Source organism: Plecotus auritus (genome assembly GCF_963455305.1).
Source record: "Plecotus auritus genome assembly, chromosome: 7".
Classification (NCBI taxonomy): Eukaryota; Metazoa; Chordata; class Mammalia; order Chiroptera; family Vespertilionidae; genus Plecotus; species Plecotus auritus.
The window spans coordinates 1,351,820-1,375,948 of NC_137774.1; the positions used below are offsets into that span (position 1 = coordinate 1,351,820).

At 65.1% G+C, this 24,129-nt stretch overlaps 1 protein-coding gene across 1 annotated transcript in view; it reads right to left on the reverse strand.

Annotated features, from left to right (window-relative positions):
* RNF213 (ring finger protein 213) overlaps positions 1–23,266 on the reverse strand; it is a gene marked incomplete at its 3' end in the record, with an annotated part of 87,659 nt that extends 64,393 nt beyond the window's left edge. Inside the window, 18 exon segments of the mRNA XM_080680866.1 lie at positions 54–234; positions 2,191–2,313; positions 3,075–3,164; positions 4,660–4,830; positions 5,457–5,610; positions 6,356–6,411; positions 7,278–7,500; positions 9,344–9,541; positions 10,665–10,921; positions 12,152–12,444; positions 13,595–13,797; positions 14,081–14,239; positions 14,836–14,993; positions 15,848–15,967; positions 16,493–16,607; positions 16,900–16,961; positions 18,309–18,994; positions 23,061–23,266. Coding sequence (XP_080536992.1) covers positions 54–234; positions 2,191–2,313; positions 3,075–3,164; positions 4,660–4,830; positions 5,457–5,610; positions 6,356–6,411; positions 7,278–7,500; positions 9,344–9,541; positions 10,665–10,921; positions 12,152–12,444; positions 13,595–13,797; positions 14,081–14,239; positions 14,836–14,993; positions 15,848–15,967; positions 16,493–16,607; positions 16,900–16,961; positions 18,309–18,994; positions 23,061–23,157 — 3,346 coding nt within the window. The 5' untranslated portion in view covers positions 23,158–23,266.
* Positions 23,267–24,129: the final 863 nt, after the last annotated feature.

The window sequence follows — 24,129 nt, forward strand, 5'->3', positions numbered from 1 at the left end:
GTCCGCGGGACGCGAGCGGACCCCCGAGGACGAGCCGACCCCCGAGGACGTACCGTAGAGCTTGAAGAGATGCGTGACGTCTGGCCCCGTGAGCAGGTACCGCAGCACCTCCTCCAGGTCGTCCACGGCCTCCCCGCGGCGCCGGGGCCAGGACTTGGTGACCACAGCGGACACGAGGGTCCCGAACCGCCGCAGGTCGCTGTGGGAGAGGCCCTCCAGGATGCTGACCTGCGACTAACGGGCAGGAGGAGGGGGCGGGAGTTCAGGGAGGCGCGCGCGCGTTTAGTCGGCTTGTTTCTGAGTGACAGGCGTCACCCAATCGCGCTTCCGAAATCCTTTGGGACTCGTCTTACAAGCGCCAAAAAAAAAAGCAACCGAGAAAAATGCTTCCCTTTTCTTAAGGACTTGGCTTCGCTGCGAATTGTGTCCTGGAGCGGTGACCCCCGGAGACGGGGAGACGGGGACCCACAGACAGGCCCACTGCCAAGCCCCCCTCCGCTCCCGCCGCCTGCACTGTCCTGTCCTGTCGTGAGGAGCCGCAGCCGTCAGGGCACCTGCGCGTTGCATCCCCGACACCCTCCCCCCACCCCCACCCCCCCCCGCCGCCGACACACACGCGCCTGAAGCTTCCCCATCAGGACAAAACGCTTTCTTTCCTTCTTTAGCGACAAAGTTTTTACCAGAAGTTTCAGTCGTTAGGAGAGAGAGAGAGAGAGAGAGAGAGAGAGAGAGAGAGAGTTTACAACAGATACTTTTGATATTTAAAAGGATAAAAGGAAAAAAAAAATAAAAGGATTAAAGGGCCCTGGCCCGTGTTGCTCAACGGTTGAGAGCGTCGGCCTGTACCCCAGAGGGTCTCGGGTTCGACTCACAGCCAAGGGCACTTACCTGGGCTGCAGGTTCCATCCCCGGCCCCAGTCAAGGTGTGCGCAGGAGGCAACCCATCGATGTGTCTCTCTCTTCTCTCTCTCCCCCTCTACTGTCCCTCCCGCCTCCCTCCCCCTCTTCCATTCTCTCTAAAATCAACGGGAAACGATCCTAAGCGCGGATTAAATAAACTAAGGAAAGGATGGAAGAAAGCCTCCTCCGGTGACTGATAAAAAGGATTGAACACCAAACGGGACTCATCCCAGGGCGGGAATGTTTGTGGAACATAAAAAAACACGTAATGTAACACGGCGTATCGATGGAAAGAGGTCACGCGATCGTCTCAATGGGCTAAGGAAAGTATTGGGCACAATCTAAGTCCTTTCACAAAGAACCCCCCGGGGCCGGAGGCACTCCCTCCGGGAAACGGCCTGTGGTCTCCGGGCCCAGCTGACCCACCCTCCGGGGAGAGAGAAACAAGACGAGGGCCCCCTCCACCCCCCTGCGCAGTCAGCAAGGACGGGTGTGACAGGCGCCAGATTGGAAGGAAGAAAATCCATTCACAGGTGACGTGAGCTTCTTATAGAGAGCCCCAAAGGACACCCACACGCGCACACACACATGCACACGCATGCCTACATGCACATATGCCTGCACACACACATGCCTACATGTGCACACGTCTACCCTCATCCGCATGCATACATGTGCGCATGTCTACACACATGCCTACACATACATACATGTGTATGTATGTCCACACATATACCCGCACATGCATGCCTACATGTGCACAAATGTCTACACGCATACCCACACCCGCATGCCTACATGTGTGTGCATGGCTGCACATACATACAAATGCCTGTACATGGGTGCATGCCTACACGCACGCACAGCTACATGCACGCGCACATGCACCCACGCATACAAAGAAGGAGGCTTCCCTGAGAGGCGGTGGGGGGCAGACTATCTCCCTATTTTGCAGAAAAAACCCCTAAGTGGATGGGTAGGGTCACTTTTCTTCCATAAGTGTGTTGTCAACCTTTGGCGACCCTCGCTGCGCAGGTGCGGTGTCGGGGACAGCACACACCAGGAGCGGGGCTTCGCGGGGACCCTCAGGAGCGTCGAGGTCACCTGTGCGCGGTTGGGCTGACCACACGTCACAGCGGCGCACTGCGGGCACCTGAGCGGCATCTCCAGGAGCTGGTCCAGGGTCCCGGATTCCAGAGCCGGCCCTGCCCCGCCTCAGAGGCAGCGGGCCCTGGCCAGCCCTTCCCGAGGCAGCTGGGACCCCGCATGCGCCCGGTGGCGCCCGCTCACCTGGCAGGCCGAGCTGACGGCCTCGATGACGCAGTTCTCGAAGCACCTGGACACGCTGTCGTCGGCGCCCGCAGCCGCCCAGTCCGTACTGCAGTAGGCGGAGATCTGCGCGCGCGGCGACTCCTGCGGGGCGCAGGGGCGGGGCTGGGGGCGCATGCTGAGCCCGGGGACACCGATGCCCCGCGGTTCTCCCTTTCCCGCTCTCCTACCCGTTCCCCACTGACGGGACCTTCCTCCCGCCCCACACTCAGCCCGTCCTCACCGCCCCCAGCGCCAGACCGACAGCGAGACCACATGCAGGCGCCACGCCCGCGCTGCAGTTTGCAGCAACGGCCGAGTGTTGCCCGGGGCTCAGGGGCTGAGCGGCGACCTGTGAACCAGGAGGCCAGGGGTCGATCCCCGGTCAGGGCACAGGCCCAGGTGGTGGGCTGGCTCCCCGGGGAGGGGCGTGCGGGAGGCAGCCAGGCAGTGTGTCTCTCACATCGTGTCTCCCTCCCCGTTCCCTTCCACTCTCTCTGAAAATCAGTGGAAAAACATCCTCGGCGGAGGAGCAACAGCAACAGCAAAATCCACCTCCAACTTCCGAGGGCCGTGGGCCTGAACTACACCATGAGCAGGTCCGTGTCCCCTCCCCCCGCCCCCCCCCGCCCCCGCCCCCCGTCCCCCGTCACCGGGTCTAACAGGCTCCTGTCACCACCGGCCACTCGGGGGCCTGCACGTGCCTGCGGTTCCCCCGGTGGCGACCCCTGCCCCACTCGTTCTCTGGAATCCCATCCGGGGCCCCCAGCGAGGCTGCACCGCACCGGGCGCAGCGACGTGGCGGGCACGGGTGTCGGGTCTCCCGACCGGCCTTCGCCCCGAGAAGCGTGGCGCCGAGCCGGTACCTGCTTGAGCCGCGCCGCCAGGTCCCCCAGCAGGGACGCCTTCCAGCCGTGCTCCTCGGGGAAGGGGACCTCCACCAGCCGCCGCCACACCTGCAAGGCATGGGTCAGGGACCAGGAGGCCGCGACCTGTCTCCCAACGGCTGTGGGGACGCGGGGTGCTGCCCTGCGGGGGGGGGGGGCACCTGCGTGGGACCCGGCCGCTGTCCCTGGGCGCCGTGGGCGGCGGGCAGGGCACCCCCCTCCGCCCTGGAACACGAAGGCCCTTTGCGTGCAACTGGCTGTGACCCGGGAAGAACCGCCCTCAATGTTTGGTTCTGAGAAATGCTAGGTTCCCGCCAGGCTGCGGGGCTCAGGGCTGAGCGTCGACCTGTGAACCCAGAGGTCAGGGTTCGGTTCCCGGTCAGGGCACAGGCCCGGGTGGTGGGCTCGAACGCAGTGTGGGGCGTGCAGGAGGCAGCCGGTCCACGATCCTCTCTCATCATGGGTGTTTCTATTTCTCGCCCTCTCCCTTCCTCTCGGACATCCATAAAAATACGTTTAAAAAAACGGAAATAAAAAATAAAAACCGCCCTGACCGGTTTGGCTCAGTGGATAGAGCGTCGGCCTGCGGACTGAAGGGTCCCGGGTTCGATTCCGGTCAAGGGCATGTACCTTGGTTGCGGGCACATCCCCAGTAGGGGGTGTGCAGGAGGCAGCTGATCGATGTTTCTCTCTCATCGATGTTTCTAACTCTCTACCCCTCTCCCTTCCTCTCTGTAAAAAATCAATAAAATATATTAAAAAATAAAAAATAAAAAAATAAAAAAAATAAAAACCCAAAGGGGAGCGGCAAAAGCTTCCCCAGGGGGTGCCCTGCCCAGCCTGGCGGAGCCCCTGCCCCCCCCTCCCCGTGGCCGCCCTGCCCCGCCCTCCCCGTGGCCAATGGGTCCACCCCCCACCCACCCCCACCCTCACACCCCCCGTCCTCCGCCGCGGCCGTGATTCCATTCCACGCCTGTCGCCCTGGAAACCCCACCGCCCACCTTGGGGCTCAGGTCTCTCTCACTTCAGATGCCATTCTGCCCAGCCTCCCTTCGAGCAGCGCCTGCGTGCACCCTTTCCTTCCACGTCCGACGTCATAAACTTCATTCATCACCTCAGCACCGAGTCAGACCCCAGTGCCCCCAACCCCGCCCCAGAGCGCCTCCCCACAAGGTCTGTCCCCACGGGGCTCTAGCCGCAGGCCTGACCAGCTCTGGCCTTGCAGATCCCGCTGGGGAGTGGGGCCCAAGGCCCGGGCCCAGGACAGACCCCATTGAGGTCCCCCAGGACGGCCACCCGCCGAGGCCCCCCAGGACGGACACCCGCCGAGGCCCCCCAGGACGGCCACCCGCCGAGGCCCCCCAGGACGGACACCCGCCGAGGCCCCCCAGGACGGACACCCGCCGAGGCCCCCCAGGACGGACACCCGCCGAGGCCCCCCAGGACGGACACCCGCCGAGGCCCCCCAGGACGGACACCCGCCGAGGCCCCCCAGGACGGACACCCGCCGAGGCCCCCCAGGACGGACACCCGCCGAGGCCCGGTGCTGGGGTCGCCGGCTCACCTGGATCTCCTGGCTGTAGGTGAACCTGACGGATGCGGCATAGGATATGCTGAACATGCTCAGCTTAAAGGTCCCCGCAAGCCACGCCCTCGTGGTGCTCAGGGCTCCCTGGACCACGTCCCCCACGGAGGCCCTGGCCCCTGTGTCGCTGCCCTGCGCCTCCGCGGAATCCTGTTAGCAAAGGGGAGGCAGGGAGGGAGGGGGAGAGAGAGGCTCGTCCTGGTCCGGCCTCTGCTGCTGTTAACATTCCAGTGGAGGGTCATCTGGCCGGCGGGGCTCAGGGGCTGAGCGTCAACCGTGAACCGGGAGGTCAGGGTTTGGTTCCCGGTCAGGGCACGGGCCCGGGTTGTGGGCTCCATCCCCAGTGTGAGGCGTGCAGGAGGCAGCCGGTCCATGGTTCTCTCATCATTGATGTTTCTCTCTCTCTCTCTCTCTCTCTCTCTCTCTCCCTTCCTCTCTGACATCAATAAAAATATACATTTTTTTTAAAGTGTAGGGAAAAGCTCAGTGGAAAAGACGGCCCGTGGACGTGCATTGGGGTTGTCACCTGCCTCCCGGCCCCCTGCTCTGCTCTGTAACTGCCCAGTCACCCGACAACCCGCACGTCGACTCCCTCCCTCCACAGGAGCCCGGGGGCCAGGTGCACGGCTCACACGGCATCCCCCCCACACACAGAGCCGCGGGGAGCCGGCACCGAGCGGGTGACGAGTGGCCGCTGGGCCGCCCCAAGCCCCTGTGAGCGGGGGCACTGGACGCTCCGTGGCCGCCGGGCCTTGGGGTGGCCGTGCCCCACTCACCGCCACGGGTTTCAGTCTGATGACGCGGCAGACGATCTCGGCAGACGAGGCGGGCAGCTCGTGAGTTGTCTGGCGATTGGCAAGTCTGCAGACGGCCTCGTGCAGCTTCAGGCACACGGTGAGGTAGGACGGCACCGAGGGCGCCTCGAGGACCCTGCGCAACAGAGAGTGACAGGAAATCATGGGTCCCGGGAAACGGGAGACAGCGCCGCCGCCGGGGCACGGTGCTCCGCCAGGGCACGGTGCTCCGGGGAAACACCCGAGCGGAGGCGCCGCCCGGGCCCGTGCACAGCGTAACGGCGGGGCAATCCCAGCCCATCGCCAACTTGTGAGCGAGACAGAAAGCAAACGGCCCGGCCGGCCTGGCCCCGTGGCTGAGGGACGACCCTGCACCAGGAGGTCGGGGTGCGGTTCCCGGTCAGGGCACGGGCCCGGGGTGCGGGCTCGGTCCCCAGTGTGGGGCCTGCAGGATGTTTCTGTCTCTCCCTCCTCTCCCTTCCTCTCTGAAATCAAGAAAAATATATTAAAAAACAACGAAAGCCCTAACCGGTGTGGCTCAGTGGATGGAGCGTCGGCCTGCGGACTCAAGGGTCCCAGGTTCGATTCCGGTCAAGGGCATGTACCTTGGTTGCGGGCACATCCCCAGTAGGGGGTGTGCAGGAGGCAGCTGATCGATGTTTCTCTCTCATCGATGTTTCTAACTCTCTATCTCTTTCCCTTCCTCTCTGTAAAAAATCAGTAAAATATATTTAAAAAAAACAACGAAAAACCAGGATGATCACATCAATCACTCCAAGAAGGGGGTGTGCATCGGGGTGGGGCCTCGGACGGTGGCGGCGGCTCTGGGACACCCCGGGGGCACCCCGTGGCGAGGGGCGGCCTTGGGCTTCGCCACTTACTGGTCCTGAAACATGTCCAGCAGGTGCAGCAGCATTTTCAGCGTCATCTCGATGTCCTGGGGGCGCAGGAAGGAAACAGCAGCGATGACTCGGCACCGCCGCCTCTGCTGAAACGGCCCGACGCCCCCGCCAGGATCTCACCCCGTCTGTGAGTGTGTTCTAAGGTGCTCGGGTGCTAAAGCTAAAGCTGATCTCCCAGGAATAAACGGCAGGGCTGAGCGTCATACAACGGTTCCCACCCCCGAAACGGGACAGGACGATGGCAGCCGTGTCCTCGTGCGCGGGGTGGTGTCCCCCCCCCCCCCCCCCCCGCCTGGCGCAGACATAACCGGGGACGGCGAGGGTTTTACTGAAACGGAAGAAATAGGAAGCCTCCCAGGGCACAGTTTCTTCCTTTAAAAGAAAAATATTGCCCTGGCCGGTGTGGCTCAGTGGATAGAGCGTCGGCCTGTGGACTGAAGGGTCCCGGGTTCGATTCCGGTCAAGGACACGTACCTTGGTTGTGAGCACATCCCCAGTGGGGGGTGTGCAGGAGGCAGCTGATCGATGTTTCTCTCTCATGGATGTTTCTAACTCTCTCCCTCTCCCTTCCTCTCTGTAAAAAATCAATAAAATATATTTTTTAAAAAAATAAAAGAAAAATATTTTTCACTGACTTTTACAGAGCAGAGGGGGAGGGAGAGAGAAACACCCATCAGCTGCCTCCTGCACGCCCCGCACTGGGGATCGAGCCTGCAACCCGGGCCTGTGCCCTGACCGGGAGCCGAACCCTGACCTTCTGGTTCCTGGGTCGAAGTTCCGCCCCTGAGCCGTGCCCCCGGGCACAGTGCACGGTTGGTAAGGAGCCCCCGTCAGGTTTCCCGGGAAGAGGACGCGGGGCTCTGCGCGCTAACTGGCCGGGGCGCCTGCGCGGGCGACAGACCTCCGGGTTTCCGAGGGGGACGTCCTTGGGGTCCTGCAGCCGGTAGCAGGTGCCCAGCAGGCAGTCCAGGACGCGCGCCGGGAAGCAGGCCAGGTAGTTGGTGAACTCCTGCAGGTAGGCGGCCAGGCTGCTCAGCGGCAGCAGGCTGAACCAGGACCGGAACAGGGCCTCGTCCGCCCCCAGCAGGTGCTGCTTCTCCACCATGAACTGGACTAAGTGATTCCTGCGGGGGGAGAGCGGGGCGGGGAGGGCGCTGAGTGCCGTGCAGACCCGGAGGAAGCAGCGAGGGAGCGCGGGCTTTAAAAGTAGCCCGTCCATGCCGAAACCGGTGTGGCTCAGCGGATAGAGCGTCGGCCTGTGGACTGGAGGGTCCCAGGTTCGATTCCGGTCAAGGGCGTGTACCTGGGTTGCGGGCACATCCCCAGTGGGAGGTGTGCAGGAGGCAGCTGATCGATGTCTCTCTCTCATCGATGTTTCTAACTCTCTATCCCTCTCCCTTCCTCTCTGTGAAATATCAATAGAATATATTTAAAAAAATAAAAATAAAAAATAAAAGTAGCCCGTCCGGCCGGCGAGGCTCAGGGGTTGAGCGTGACCTAGGATCCGGGAGGTCAGGGCACAGGCCCGGGTTGCGGGCTCGATCCCCAGTGGGGGGCGTGCAGGAGGCAGCCGGTCCAGGATTCTCTCTCATCGTGGATGTTTCTCTCTCTCCATCTCCCTTCCTCTCTGAAATCAATAAACATACATTTAAATAAATAAAAATGTCAGTGCGAAGAGGTGGACTGAACAGAAGGGATGCACCTTGAAAACATGGTGCGGAGGGCAATCAGCCCGACACCCAGGGACACCCCGTGTGGTTCCGGGACAGGACGACCTGGCTGGTCCCGCCCACGGGGACAGGAAGCAGGAGGAGGCATGGGGGGTGTGGGGGGGGCGGGCAGTGAGCGCCTCACAGGGACGGCGTTTCCGCGGGGCCAGGAGCTCGGGGTGTCCTGTGGATGTGCTTAATGCCGCGGAGCTGTGCACGGAAAGCGGGGACCCTGGCAAGTCCTCAGTTATGCGTGTTTCACAATAAAAACACTGAGGATTCAGCGTCGCTTCCAGCTCTGCTGAGAGGGGCTGGTAGAAAGCATGTGTCGCTGGGAGGGGGGATTCGATACACTGGCATGTTGCACTGGGCCTCCGAGGCCTGTCCTCCTTCCCTTCGGGTGGCCAGCACGTCCGAGGTCCGCTCCCTGTGTAACGCAGCCCCGCTGACGAGTCCCCGCTGTGTAGCTCCCGGGACGCCCTCCGGCTGAGGTCTGTGCCTCTGGCCAGCACCCGCCCCTCCCCGACCCCAGCCCCTGGTAACCAAACTCTCTCCGTCTCTACGAGTTCGGCTGTTTCAGATTCCACAGATGAGTGAGATCACACAGCCCTTGTCCCTCTCTGTCTGACGCATCTCCCCCGGCTTCACGCCCCGCGGTTCCATCCAGGCTGTAGAAAGCGGCAGGGGGGCCTTCTTTCCCGGGGCTACCAACACCTCGTCCTTCTGACCCGCCTGTCCCTTCACAGCCACGTGGGGGCCCGCACCCCACGGCGCGTGCACTCCCGTTTCAACGGGGCCCGATCGTGGCAAAGAAACCCACTCCCTCCGGTCACTATTCACTCCCTATAAGCCCAGAGGCCGGAGCCCCCTCTGATTTGGGGGGGGGGGAGGGGTGCACTTGGAACAGTTTCTCGGACAAAAGGCAGCGCCAGCGGGGGCCGCGCTCGGCAACGGGCGCCCGCCTTCCTGTTCCCGTCCTTCGTCCGCCTTTGCGTTTTCTTGGACTTCAGCTCAATGTCTGCGCTTCTTCGCCATTTCCCCCGTAGATCGCTTCCCGGGCTCCTCTGAGCAGAGGCCGCCCCAGCGCACCCCGAAGGCTGCGGGCGGCCCTTGGCGTGTCCCGTTTGGGTCGTATGTTCCACGCTTTTCAAACAGGTCATTTTAGGAGGAGAGACGCATTGCTCGCGTCCCTAGAAGCGGGACCGCGTGCGCAGGGGGTCCGCCGAGACTGCGCAGGGAAGGGGGGCCCACAACTTACTCGTGCGCCCTTTTCCGCCGAAACTCCCAGAAGGAGATTCCTTCCAGGGCCGCCCAGACGTCCTCGGGCTGCGTCCCGGGCTGCCGTGCGGGGGGGCGCGGCTCGGCGCAGAGGTGGAGCACGGGCAGGGTGCCCACCCAGGAGCCCACCTCCCGCTTCATGCTCCTGCGGCACAGGGTCAGCAGGTGCTCTCGCCACCTGGAAACAGAACAGAGGCCCCGTGAGCCGGGGGCGCCGGCAGCTGCCCTGCTGCCTGACGGCCCTGGGGGAGGCCGGCGTGCGCCCAGGGCGGGCGGGCCACTGGGAGTGGCTGAGCAGAGCGGCCGGGCCAGCGGGGCACAGGTGCCACGGGAGACAGGGCACCCTCAGCGTCACCCCCAACGCCTGGGGCACCGAAGAGGCCCCCAGCAAACTCCCGATGGTGCCAATTCCACCTTCCTGACGGCGGGGGAAACCGAGGCTCTGGCGGCTGAGTGATCCCACCTGGGCCCGGGCGTCTGGCGCCAATCTAAATATAAAGCAAGTTTTTAAACGGGAAGGGGCTCAGCCGGTGTGGCTCAGTGGTTGAGTGTCGACCTATGAACCAGGAGGTCACAGTTCGATTCCTGGTCAGGGCACAGGCCCGGGTTGCGGGCTCCATCCCCAGTGGGGGGCGTGCAGGAGGCAGTTGGTCCATGATTCTCATCATTGATGTTTCTCTCTCTCTCCCTTCCTCCCTGAAATCAATACCAATGTGTTTTTTAAAAAGCGGCTATAAAATCGTTTCACACACACACTCACACACACACTCACACACACACACACACTCACACACATTCACACACTCACACACACACTCTCACACACTCACACACACACACACTCACACACACACACTCACACACACACTCACACACACACTCTCACACACACACACACCCATACACACACACACACACTCTCACACACACACACACACTCACACTCACACACACACACTCACACACACCCATACACACACACACTCTCTCACACACACACACTCACACACACACACACTCACACACACACACACTCACACACACACACACACACACTCACACTCACACTCTCACACACACACACACCCATACACACACACACTCACACACTCACACACACACACACTCTCACACACACACACACACACTCACACTCACACTCACACACACACACCCATACACACACACACACTCACACACACACTCTCACACACACTCACACACACACACACACACCCATACACACACACACACTCACACACACACACACTCACACACTCACTCACACTCACACACACTACCTCTGAGGGTTTTCAAGGATGAGGCTGAGGTCGTCCTGGAGGTTGTGGGGGGAGCTGGTGCTGGCGCACAGGAGGCTGCACAGGGCGCTCAGGTCACGCTCCGAGAGGGGGACCTTTAGCTCCTCGGCCACGTGCAGGGCGACCATGCCCATCCTCAGCTTCCTCCTCACAGGGACGTCCTCGGGCAGAGAGTCCTCGCTCCTCTCCAGGAACGGCGCCAGGTGCTCTTGCAAACACTCCCACAGGTGCGCCCACACCTGACGCAGGGGAAACGGATAGGGCCGTGGAGCCGAAGCCATCGGGCTGCCCCACCGCTGCCCCGAGGTCCGCCTCACCCCGCAGAGCCCATGGCCCGAGGGGCAGGGACAGCTCTGTGATCCGAGCAGCCCCCCCCCGCCCCGGGCCCAGCTGCCCTGATTTCTGGGAGCCGCCCCCCATAATGGGATCGGAGACCCCGGCACGGGGGAGGGGCTTTCCGGTAGGGCCTGGGTGCTCACAGCGGGTCAGCATCATCTCAGATGTGGGCCCGGGTGTGTCTCAGAGCTGCCCAGTCCCCACCACAGTGCTGGGGAGAGGCAGGAAGGAGGGTTCCACCCCTGTCTACTCCAGGGGTGAGGCCAGGTGAGGGGTGAGGCCAGGTGGGTGGGGCCAGTGGTGGGGGTGGGGGCAGTGTTAGGGGTGGGGCCAGTGGTGAGAATGGGGGCAGGTGGGTGGGGCCAGTGGTGGGGGTGGGGCCAGTGTTAGGGGTGAGACCAGTGGTGAGAATGGGGGCAGGTGGGTGGGGCCAGTGGTGGGGGTGGGGGCAGTGTTAGGGGTGGGACCAGTGGTGAGGGTGGGGCAGGTGGGTGGGGCCAGTGGTGGGGGTGGGGCCAGTGTTAGGGGTGGGACCAGTGGTGAGGGTGGGGGCAGGTGGGTGGGGCCAGTGGTGGGGGTGGGGATAGTGTTAGGGGTGGGACCAGTGGTGAGGATGGGGGCAGGTGGGTGGGGCCAGTGGTGGGGGTGGGGATAGTGTTAGGGGTGGGACCAGTGGTGGGGGTGGGGGCAGTGTTAGGGGTGGGACCAGTGGTGAGGATGGGGGCAGGTGGGTGGGGCCTATGGTGGGGGTGGGGGCAGTGTTAGGGGTGGGACCAGTGGTGAGGGTGGGGGCAGGTGGGTGGGGCCAGTGGTGGGGGTGGGGCCAGTGTTTAGGGGTAGGACCAGTGGTGAGGATGGGGGCAGTTGGTTGGACCCAGTGGTGGGGGTGGGGGCAATATTAGGGGTGGGACCAGTGGTGAGGGTGGGGCAGGTGGGTGGGGCCAGCAGTGGGCGGAGGAGGACAATGGGAAGAACAAAGCATTCCCAAGAGGAGGTATTCGGAAAAGGGGCTGAAGTACCCTGGCCCCCCTGGCCCATCTGCACCTGCCCACTGCATCCCAGGGTCCCCTGGCCCCTAGTGGGGGGGGGGGACGCTGCTGCCAGAAGATGGGGGGGGCAGCGCCCAGCGGTACCTGCTCCTTCGGGTAGTTCAGGGAAGTCCAGGCCTTCTCCTGCGCCTCGTAGACCACAGGCTCGCTGACCACGGAGAGGAACTGGCGGAACTGCGTGACGAAGCTGCTCAGGTTGACGGCGCTCCAGGTCTGCAGGACGCTGAGGACGCGGCCCAGCATGACGGAGGCCGCCAGCTGCTTCCCCTGCACATTCTTCTTCATCTGGTCCGTGAAGTGGTTCAGGAAGTAGTCCCGGATCTCCCGCAGCCTCCCGGTGGGCCGCTTGCAGATGATGTCGTCGTACTGATGCCAGTCTAGGGGAGGGGCAGGAGCAGAGTGAGCCCAGCCGGGGGAGGAGGGATGGCAGAGGGCGGGCGGGCGGGCGGCTGGGGCTGGCCCGTGGGGAGCCGGCTGGGTTGGGCACAGGCGTGCAGACGCCACACGGGGGAGGCGAGACGGAGGCCACGCCGTCCGGGCCTGGCCGCGCAGGGAGTGCCGTGGCAAGCTCGGTGGCTCACAGACCCGGCAGCCGAGCCCCTAGGAAAATGCGCGCTCGGGGGGTAACCCTTTTACACTGGAACTGCGTCACGCACCAGCCTACGGGGCACCGAGCCGCCCCCCGCCCCCACGAAGGATGGTACAGGCGACAAGGCAGACGGAGCCCTCGGCCCCGGGCTGACAGCCACACTCACGCACACACGCAGACACACGCACTCGACGGCACGTGGTGAGCATCAAACACAGCAGAGGGGAACACGGAAGGAGGTGAACGGTGTGAACGGGAAAATGAGCATCGCCCTGCGAGCCAGGAGGTCTCGGTTCGATTCCTGGCCGGGGCCCTCGGTCCCCAGGGCGGGGAGGGCAGGAGGCAGCCGGCACTGATTCTCTCTCATCGTTGATGTTTCTCTCTCCCCCTCTCCCTTCCTCTCTGACATCAATAGAAATTATTTTAAAAAGAAAGAAAGAGAAGACAAAATGGAGGATAAGAAAGGAAGAGCAAGCGGAGCTGCCGCGACCACATAGCGGGGCGGCGGGCGGGGCTCCCCAGCTCCTCGCATGCTCACTCCCAGGGCCTGTGGACATCTCCACGAAGGGCCCGCCCCTCCCGCCCCTCCCGCCCCCACTCCTGCGCCCCCGTGCCCGGCGCCCCCGTGCCCAGCGCCCCCGTGCCCAGCGTCCCCGTCCCCAGGGTCCCCGTGCCCAGCCCCCCGTGCCCAGCCCCCCGTGCCCAGCGCCCCCATGCCCGGCGCCTCGCTCTAGCAGCTGCCTCTCCTCCCCGCCCTTCACGACAAATCCCTCCCGTTTCCTCTCCTCGGTGAGCACTGAGGCTGCACAGATGGAAACTCGCTTCCATCCCAGGTCTGTACGCAGGGCACGGGTGGGGCCCCGCCGGGCAGAGAGGGCCCGCCGGGCCGGGAGCCCCTGCCGTCGGAGGCCTGCGTGCCGCGGCCGCCCGGGACCCACCTCCGGAGCCCAGCAGCGCGGAGCGCAGGTGCAGGCAGCGGTTGACGTGCTTGCCCTCCTTGTCCTGCTGCTTGTAGATGAACTCGTACACGGTGGACTCCTTGCCCTTCACGACCACGTACTTGTAGGGCGCGGGCTGGTCCAGCAGCCGCTTGGGCAGCACGGCGCTGCCTTCGACGAGGGCCCCGTGCGGGTCCAGGGTTCTGAGAACAGAGGAGACATGCCCAGGCGTCGGGAAAGCCTCCCCGAAGTCTTTAGTTCTTCTGAAACTCAGGGTGGAGCGCAGGGCGAGAGCGACACCTGGTCGCCGGCTGGTCCCCCGACGGGACTGACGGGCAGCCGGGCCTGGGGGCGCAGGGCCAGCGCGTCGAGGGGCAGAGCTGCTCGAAACGCTCGTTTGCCGAACTAATGCCACCAGCTGCGCTCGCAAGCACTTCGAAGACGGACGTCAGGACGCCCCGCTGCCCGCGAGCCCGGGACACTCACTTGGTGACGTGCAGCTCGCACACGTTGAGGTTCCATTCTGGCGTCCCCAGCGCTTCGCCGCCCCGGACGAACAGCCGGTGCTGGCTGGGGTCGAAGTTGAAGTCCTTGGAGAGGATGGCGTGGAAGAACACCGTGACGCCCTCCCCGGGGCTCAGGGGGCTGCCGGAGAGCCGCCGGGAAGCACGGTTACACCCAACTGTCTTATCCAGCCACGTACACGCAAAGCACGCGTGCACACACATGCACAAAAACATGCGCGCGCACATACTCACATGCTTGTGCACACGCATGCACAAAAACATGCGCACTCAAGCACACACATACTCACATGCTTGTGCGCACACATGCACAAAAATGTGCACATACGCACACGAACACACACTTATGCACAAACACGCACACATGTGCACACATGTAACCGTATTTCTTCGCCCGCATTAACATGCACCCAGCAAAACTCAGGTGCATGGACACTTGAGATGTACCGCCCGCGGGGTCCTCTCGCCGCCCTCCGCAGGGTGGGTGGTGGGCGCAGGACGGGGACAATCTGCCCTGGAAGCGCTGGGTGGGGGGCTAGCGCTCGGACATCACAGCCTCCCTCCCGAGTCCCTGAGGCCCGCTGCCCCTGGGCCCCCGGGGACCCGCCGCCTGCCCCGGAGCCTGGGGGTGCCCTCTGTGGGCGGGTGAGCACTGGGCCCGCCTCCCCGGGGCGGGCACCTCACGGCCCCCACGGGCCGCTGCACCGCGCGCCCTACCTGCTCGGAACCTCCCGCGTGTCAGCTCTCAGCTCCTTCTGGCCGCCCTCGCCCTTCGGGGCCGCCGCATCGGCCCTGAGGCCCCGGTCAGGCTTCCTCCGGTCTCCCGGCTTGCCTTTCTCCCCAGAAACGGCAGCCTTGCCTTTGGGGTCAGCTTCCTGAGACAAGGAACCAGCCTCCACCTTGAACACCAGCCTCCAAGGCTGCCTGCGACGGTCTGGGGCCCCACCACGGCCTCTCCCGCATCGCTCGGGGGCTCCGCTTCCCGCTGGTCCCTCGGGCCCTGCCCCTGCCATTCCCTCTGCTGGGGACACGGCCCCAATCTCCCCGGAGCCTGCCTCTCGCCCCATCCAGGCGATCACAGAAACCCCTCGTGGGCAAGGCCTTCCCGGCCATGGCCCCTGGGCGCCACCCGCTGCCCTCAGCCCTCGCCCCCTTCCCTGCGCCATCTCTCTCCTCTGGAGAGAGCCCCCAGGCCTAGCGGGCACTCCCGGCTCCAGCCAGCACCTATGGGTGAGTAACCGAATGAAGGAGGAGCGGTGGCAGGACCGGCCAAACGGAGCGGCTGTGGGACAGATGGCCGGCCACGCCCCTCCCCCAGAACAAGCCCCTCACCTGGCCCTGCTCCCCCTCCCCCAGAACAAGCCCCTCACCTGGCCTCGCCCCTCCCCCAGAACAAGCCCCTCCCCTGGCCGCGCCCCTCCCCCAGAACAAGCCCCTCACCTGGCCACGCCCCTCCCCCAGAACAAGCCCCTCACCTGGCCGCGCCCCTCCCCCAGAACAAGCCCCTCACCTGGCCGTGCTCCCCCTCCCCCAGAACAAGCCCCTCCCCTGGCCGCGCCCCTCCCCCAGAACAAGCCCCTCACCTGGCCACGCCCCTCCCCCAGAACAAGCCCCTCACCTGGCCCTGCTCCCCCTCCCCCAGAACAAGCCCCTAACCTGGCCCTGCTCCCCCTCCCCCAGAACAAGCCCCTCCCCTGGCCACGCCCCTCCCCCAGAACAAGCCCCTCACCTGGCCGTGCTCCGGGGAGGCAGGAGGGGAGGCAGGGGTGCCGGGTGGCTTCGGTTTCTCCTTCGGTTTCTCACTCTGCACCTCAGCCCCCTCCCCCAGCCTGGCCGCCCCGTCAGTCGCCTGGAAGAAATAAAGACCAAACGTCAGGGCCCAGAGGACCACATGGACAGGGAGGCGGACTCCACGGCGTGAGGGTCAGCATCGCCTCCAGCTGGGTGACGGGGGCGGGGGCCGGGGGCTGGCTGACGGGGGCGGGGGTCGGGGGCTGGCTGACGGGAGGCTGGGTGACGGGGGGCTGGGTGACGGGGGGCCGGGTGACGGGGGGGCCGGGTGACAGGGGCGGGGACCAGGTGACGGGGCCAGGGGGTGGGTGACGGGGGCGGGGCTGGGTGACGGGGGGGGCGGGGGCTGGGTGACAGGGCCGGGGGCTCGGTGACGGAACTGGGGGCTCGGGGACGGGGTCAGGGGCTCGGGGACAGGGTCGGGGACCCGGGGCGCAGGGCAGCCTCTCCCTCAGCCCCATTCCCAGGAGCAAGCCCCAGAGGACGCCCCACTCAGACCAGGAAGCGACCTTGGAACCACACGGCGCAGCCAGGCGCCAAGGACTCCGCAGGCCCACTGGGTCCTCCCCTCCCCACCACTCACCCCTGGAGCGGGGGGCGCGGCCTGCTGCCCCACGGTGGGCGGCTCATTCCTGGGCTCCGAGGCGTCACCCTGTGGTGCGGGCGGCGGGGGCTCCTGGGCAGTGCCCTCCTTCCCACTGGCGGAGGCGGGGGGCCCGGCCCCCTCTGGGTCCTTCCCTCCTGGGGGGGCACCTCCTGCGGTCTGGTCCTGGGGTGCTGCGCCGCCTGGAGACGCTCCTGCCGAGGCTGCCTCTGGGGCCCCAGCGGCCTGGCCCTGCGGACACCCTCCGCAGCCACCGGACCCCTCGCCTGGCGGCGGCTGGCTGGGGGACCCACCCTGCTGAGCGGAGCTCTGGGGCGGGGCCACGTCCTGGACCCCAGGATCCGCAAGCGATTCGAGACGACAAGGCGCGGAGGGGGGTGGCGCACAAGGACTCTGGCCCTTTGGACACGGGCACCTTTTCGTTCTTTTTCTTCTTCTTCCTCTTGCTCTAGACAGAGAGACGCTGGGTCACTCCTCAGGTGCACACGGCACCCATCCACCTTCCCCCCACCTCCGTTCAGCTGCTCACGAACTCAGCTTAGCTCGACCAGCATCTGACTCCCGAGGGAACTTCCATCTCTTTTTTAAAACCCAGAACTTAAACATATACATACATCCGTACTGATGTCCGAGAGGAAGGGAGAGGGAGAGAGAGAGAAACATCCATGAGGAGAGAGGATCACGGATGGGCTGCCTCCGGCACGCCCCCCACTGGGGATCGAGCCCACAACCCGGGCCTGTGCCCCGACCGAAATCGAACCGTCACAGGTCAACGCTCAACCACAGAGCGTGCCGGCTGGGCACCTGCCATCGCTTTATCTCGGGAAGAATGACGCTGAGACAAGAGGATGGGGGTGGCGGACAGAGTGGGGGACAGAGTGGGGGACAGTGGGCCTAAGTGCAGGCGACAGCCTCATGGGGGGCCGTCAGCGAGCAGGTCCGCGCTGCCGGGACTCACTCACTCTCGTGTGGAGCGTACGATGCGCAGGAAATGGAAACAGAGCAGAGGCTGGGGCTGGTGAGCGGGCAGAGCGGCCCCCGCCGGCGCCGGGCACGGAGCCCCCAGGAGGCCCTGCCCCGGGCGAAGAGTCCCCAGCTATGGAAGCGCGTGTAACAGGACCCTGTGGGGACGAGGCTCCGGGCTGAGGGCTGAGCAGTCCCTTCAGGACCAGTGACCCATGACCCCGAAGGCCGGTCACCTGGGTGAGGGGGATGGGAGAACGTGGGTGCGTCTGCGCATGGGGTGGGGGGGCCTCGTCGGGGTCAGCTCCGGGAACCCTCCAAGAGCCCTGAGGGCGATTCCAGGCTTCCCAGCTGCCACCTGCTTTGTCACCACGCACACACATGCACATACATGCACACGCACATACATTTGCACACGCACATGCGTTTGCACATGCATTTGCACATACACACACATGCACACGCACATGCACTTGCACACGCACATGCATTTGCACATGCACACACATGCACACGCACACTCACAAACACAACATGCCGTGTGCTTGTTTCCTGTCCCCTCTAGAACAAAAGTCCGTGTGCTCTGCTCGCTGCCATGTCCGGACCCAGAACGATCCCCGGCACACGGGCGCCCAGCGTGTCTGCGCCGAGGCCGCCACCTCTGCAGCCCGCTCTGCCACCCAGCCTGCGGGGCCGACGGGAGGGGCTGCGGCGGGTGGCTCTGGGGCCGGCCCGTGGGGACTCGGGCACCAGGGCCGGCAGCTGGGGCACCACGGCAGGAAGTGGCGGCGGCAGAGCCTGGGCGCCTGGGGCCGGGGCCGGCACTACTCACTTTCTGGCTCTTCCAGGACCGGGGGCTGGGCTGGGCCAGCTGTGCCTGCGGGTCACTGGGGTCCAGCGATGAGGAGGGGCCCCCGTCCTCCTTCAGCTCCTGTCCGCTCTCCATCTCCCCCTCGGGGACCGACGTTGCCTGGGGGCCCCCATCCTCCTTCAGCTCCTGTCCGCTCTCCATCTCCCCCTCGGGCACCAACGTCGCCTGGGGGGCCCCGTCCTCCTTCAGCTCCTGTCCGCTCTCCATCTCCCCCTCGGGGACCAACGTCGCCTGGGGGCCCCCGTCCTCCTTCAGCTCCTGTCCGCTCTCCATCTCCCCCTCGGGGACCGATGTCGCCTGGGGGGCCCCGTCCTCCTTCAGCTCCTGTCCGCTTTCCTTCTCCCCGTCGGGGACCGATGTCGCCTGGGGATCCCCGTCTTCCTTCAGCTCCTGTCCGCTCTCCTCCTCCCCCTCGGGCACCGACGTCGCCTGGGGGGCCCCGTCCTCCTTCAGCTCCTGTCCGCTCTCCTTCTCCCCCTCGGGCACCGACGTCGCCTGGGGGGCCCCGTCCTCCTTCAGCTCCTGTCCGCTCTCCTTCTCCCCCTCGGGGACCGACGTCGCCTGGGGGGCCCCATCCTCCTTCAGCTCCTTTCTGCTCTCCTTCTTCCCCTCGGGGACCGATGTCGCCTTCAGGTCGTTCTCAGACTCTATAATACAAGGCAGGGAAGGGAAGAGGCCGTCACCCTCTGGAATATTCGTTTGAGCTGGTCTTTTTTTTCTTTTTTTTTAAATCCTCACCCGTGGATCTTTTCCCATTGATTTTGGAGAGAGTGGAAGAGAGAGGGAAGGACAGAGAGAAACAGATGGGAGAGAAACACATCGATGGGTTCCTCCTGCACGTGCCCCGATCAAGGCCTGGGCCGGAGGGAATTGGGGGGGGGGGGAGTGGGAGGAGCCAGCAACCAAGCTACGTGCCCTTGACTGGAATCGAACCCGGAACCCTTCGGTCCGCAGGCCGACGCTCTGTTCACCGAGCCATGCGGTCGGCGGCCCCGGGCGCTCTGAAGGCGGAGGGAAGGCGCCCCTCTGGGGGGACACTGCCGTGCGGGGAGCCTGCGTGGGTAAGGGGCCGCACCCCACAGGACGAGGAGGGGACCCCCTCTCTGGGAGCAGTTACCAGAGCTGCAGGCCCCGCAGGCCTTCCGGGTCGCCGACCCCAGCCCGCACCCCGTCTTCCGCTGGGGACGGAGCTGCGGGGGGCCTGTGCCGGGCCCTCGGGAGGAGGGTTCCTGCTCTCGTGTGGGGTTCGCTTCGCTAACCTGACCTCGATCGCTTTACTTACTGGATCAGCCAAGGAACCTGGGGGGGCCCTCCGTCCCTACAGCCGCTGCCCGCGGGCCCGACGTCAGGGGAACGCACGTGGGCGTCCCGGGACAGCCCGACCCCCTTCCCCCCCTCCCCACGGCCGCCGGCTCTGGCCCAGCACCCCCACACACGCACTCCTGGACACAGCAGCCGGTTCAGGCCCCGGTGTCCCCCCTCCCCCTCCTCCTGGGTGTTCTCAAGAAAATGTAGAAAATGCAGAAAATGCAGATAAGAAAAATAAAAACACGGCCGGTGTGGCTCAGTGGGTGAGTGTCCACCAGGCACCCAGAGGGAACCGGTTGGATTCCCCGTCAGGGCAATGCCTGGTTGTGGGTTGGATCCCCAGCAGGGGGCGTGCGGGAGTCAGCCAATTGATGTTTCTCTCAAATCAATAAAAAAATATATTTAAAAGAACGAAATGTATTGTCCAGAGCTTCCCCGTCCCCCATAACCTTCCAGCACGGCAGGGCCCCTGGAAGTCCCACCTGCGTCCCCGGGGCATGGGTAGTGAGGACTCGGGGTGGGGAGGGGCCCCCTAACTCCCTGCTCGTCAAATGCTGACTCGACTGGTATTCGAAGCTCTCCATTGAGAGCAGCCCAACTGGCAGAGCCCGCCACCTCCCCCGGCCTGGGGTGGCCCGAGACTCGGCCACACATTCCCCTTCCATGCGCCCCCCCCCCCCCCAGACCCCGGGGTCCTGGCAGGTCCCAGCCATCACCCCCCACCCCCACCCCCACCCCCTGTGCCGCAGCTCTCCCTCTTGCTTTCACTTTCTATTCTGTGAACAGCCAGGCAGGGGCGGGGGGGGGGGGGGGGTGGGGAGGGGGGGAAGCTAGGAGCCAGCAGACAGGAAGTCTGTGTGTTCCCCGGGCTGTGGCCCTGAGCCCTGGCCCGAGGGGTGGGTGCTCAGAGGCCAGCGGAGCCAGGCAGGCCTCATCCTTCAGGCGCAGGCGTTTGGCCCTACTGTGCGCCCCCACGGACTGACCAGGACCAGCAGCACTTGCCACTCCCAACAGCAAGGGAGAGACGCCCCCAGAGTCACCCCTGCAAAAAGGTCAATGGTGCCCGGCCGGTGTGGCTCAGTGGTTGAACGCTGACCTATGAACCAGGAGGTCGGGGTTCAATTCCCGGTCAGGGCACAGGCCCTGGTTGCAGGCTCGATCCCCAGGGAGGGGCGTGCAGGAGGCACCGAATCAATGACTCTCATCATTGATGTTTCTCTCTCCCTCACCCTTCCTCTCTGACATCAATAAAAATGTAAGAATAGTTTAAAAAAACAAAAGGCCATGTGCTCAGAGGGAGAAGAGGGTTAGGCGAGGGCTCTAAGAGGGAGTGGCGGTGCCCTGCGGGGCCCGGGGCGAGGGGCTGGCCCGGCCCGAGGATGGCTGCTGGAGGGAGCAGGGTCTCAACCCCCCAGGCTGTCTCTGCCCCGAGCGTTATTTTAGGCCGATTACCTTTCAGAACCAGAGACCCAGGGCGGGCTTTTTCCTCCCCCTGGACCGCCAACAGGGACGTAGACAGAGGGCCTGGTCCAGGCCATGGAGACATTCACAGCGGCTTGGTGTGGGGGGAGAAGGACGGGGGGGGGGGAGGGCGGGGCGTGGAGCCAGCAGGGCCTGCACCACGTCCTGTACGGGTCCCACGTCTCTGCAGCCCCAGCAAACACCTGTTTGCCTTCCTGTAAACTGTCCTGCATGGGCCTGACGGGGAATCGAACTGTGACCAGGTTCATAGGTCGACGCTCAATCCCAGCCACACGGGCAGGGCGGGATTTGCTTCTATTTTGTTGAGTCTCTGAAGCCCCAGAGGCCCCTGCCGTCCCAAGGTCCATCCCCCGCCAGGCAGACGTTCTCATGACGAGGGGCGGGGAGCCCTGCGGGCGGAAGTCCCACTGGGACCCCAGGCGCTTGGCCACGCGGGGCATCCGGGCAGCGAGGAATCGAGGAGGGAGCGGACGCTCGCTGACCACCTAGGGCCCCTGGTCTGTGACCCTCAGGGGCCCGCAGGGCTGACTGCCACCCAGAGCTTCTGCCCAGGGCTCGGCCGCAGAAGCAAAGCAATAGAACACGATGCACAGCATGAAGCGCCGCGCCCCCCTCCCGCCCGCCCCCCCCCCCACCGCGCCCTCGAGCCCAAGCACAGTGTCTACAACCTGCGCACCTGACACACACGCCCGACCCGAGCGACCGCAGGGCGCACCCTTGGAGGTCACCCGGGCGCGAGCAGGGAGGCCTGGGACTGCGGCGTCTGTCCGCTATGCACACACACTCACACATGCACCCCCCCACACACATGCATATGCACACCGGTGCACATACATGCACACACAGCGGTGTGCTTACAGAACACGTGGGACTTCTGAGTCCCACAGCATGGTCTATGGAGCACCCACAGGGCGCCAGGCACCGCCAGGGACCTGGGGTAAAGCGGAGGCCAGACAGCAGTCTCCCCTGAAGCCACAGGACAGACAGACAGAGGGAGCGTGGCTGGCGGCAGGCGGCAGGCTTCAAAGGGGGGGGGGGGGGGCGGTGCTTAGGAAGGAGACAGCAGAGCAAAGGCTGGAGCGGGGGAGGTGTGTCCCAGGCGTCCCAGGGTCAGAGCCAGCCGTGTCCCCAGAAGGCTAGGAGGCCATCGGGTGGGGGAGCGGCTGCAGGGGAGGAGGTCAGAGGGCACCAGAGGGGCATTCAGGCAGGACTTGCAGTTTTTACTCTGAGAGGCTTGGCAGGAGGGGGGGCGGGCACCGCTTGGGCCCATGCAGCCAGAGGGTCCTGGGAGCAGACGTGGGGTGTGCAGAAGGGAAGGAGGGGAGGTCGGCGCTGGGGGTTGGGCCCGAGGCGCTGGAGGGGTGGGTCACCCAGCTCAGGGCAGGTGGGAAGCCTGAGGGGTGGGTTTGGGGGGGGCGGGGTAGGAGCTGGGCTTCAGAAACAGGAAATGGAGAGGCTGTCAGACACTCGGTGGGGAGAGCGGCTGTTTAGGTGACGGGTCTGGGACAGAAGGGCTAACCTGGTGCTAGCAGGATGCCGAGTGGGCAAGTCAGTGGGTGAGACCCACCAGCCGGGGCTGTGACACCCTGAGGTGCCACCGGCCACCCTCGCCAGGCGACCCCTCACCCAACCCTGTGCCTGGGGTCCCACTTCCATGCAGCATCCTCCAAACACCCCATCCCCGAGCTCAGCCACACTCCCCACTCCCAAGGGGGCAGGGAACCTCACAGTCTCTCCACGAAATGAAATTCTGACAAAGCGACAGGTGCCTCCAGCAAAAGCCCGGGAGCTGCTCGGGAAAGTGCTTCTGGCCAGAGGCGCTTCCCTTGGCCCCAGGAGACCCCCGCTCTGCCGGCCCTCTGTTCCCACCCCAGGAGAGGAGGCAGGACCGGGCTGACCCCCCATCGGCACCCCCAGCCTTACCCGGGGCGGGGGCCGCGGCGGGCAGCCTGACCCCACACTCGCAGCAGAACTTGGGCGCGTCCTCCTTGGAGACATGGCCGCAGGAAGGACACTCCATGCCGCCCTCCCCTGCGCCCTGCAGAGCTGGAAGCGCCAGTCCTAGGAAGCGGCCGCCTTTATTCCCAGCCGCCCGTCACGTGACCACCGTCCCGCTTCAGTTTCATTTTCTGGAAAGTGAAATTGCAAACAGCTCAGAAGGTCCCAGCTTCATCGAAACTCAGCTGAGCCCCTCCCCTGCAGCTCAGCCTGGCCTCCGACCGGCCGTCCTCCCCTCCGGGTCCCTGCTGTCCCCCCACCCCCCACCCCGGCTTCGGCACCCACTTGCTTTGCTGCTGCCCCGCCCCTGCCCCCCAGCCCGGCTCTGTGCTCTCCATCTCCTAGGGAGGCCGCCCGGCTGAGGCTGAGACTGGGGCCGGGTGGCTGAGGAGGGGTGCGGGGGGGGAGCAGGGAGGGTCCCCGGAGGACACAGGACATGCAAAAGCCGCCGAGTTGCGGGGAGGTGCCTGCTGCGTGCCCAGGGCAAGGTGCTCACAAGACTCAAACCCTGGCCCCAGGTGAGGAGGCTCAGGTGAGGCATCCAGGCGGAGCCCACAGAGCACCGGGGACGGACGTGCTGGCGGCCACACGGGGCTGCCCAGGGCTGCGGGGCCCCAGCCAGGGGCCTGCTAACGGGCAGGGGTTGCCACCTACGAAGCGCCGTCTCCTGTTGTGATGTCTCCCTCAGAACGCCCGCTGCGGGGGGGGGGGTCGGGGGGGCGTGGAAGCACGGGCGGGGCCATGCTCGTCCAGGCCAAGGCCAAACTCAAGTCAAGGGTCCCCGCTCCCAGGGGCCACGGGGCACACGGGGGGGGGGGGGCGGGGGACGGGGACTCGGCCGTCCTTCCTGCTGCGCCCCGCCCCCGCTCGCTGCTCTGGGCAGGGCTGCCTGTCCGCCTGCTACTGTGGGCTTGGCTTCCTCTCCGGCAGATGTGCTCTCCTGCGGGCAGGGCAGGGCAGGGTCGAAGATGCTCGATTGTGGGGTGCCCTGGCT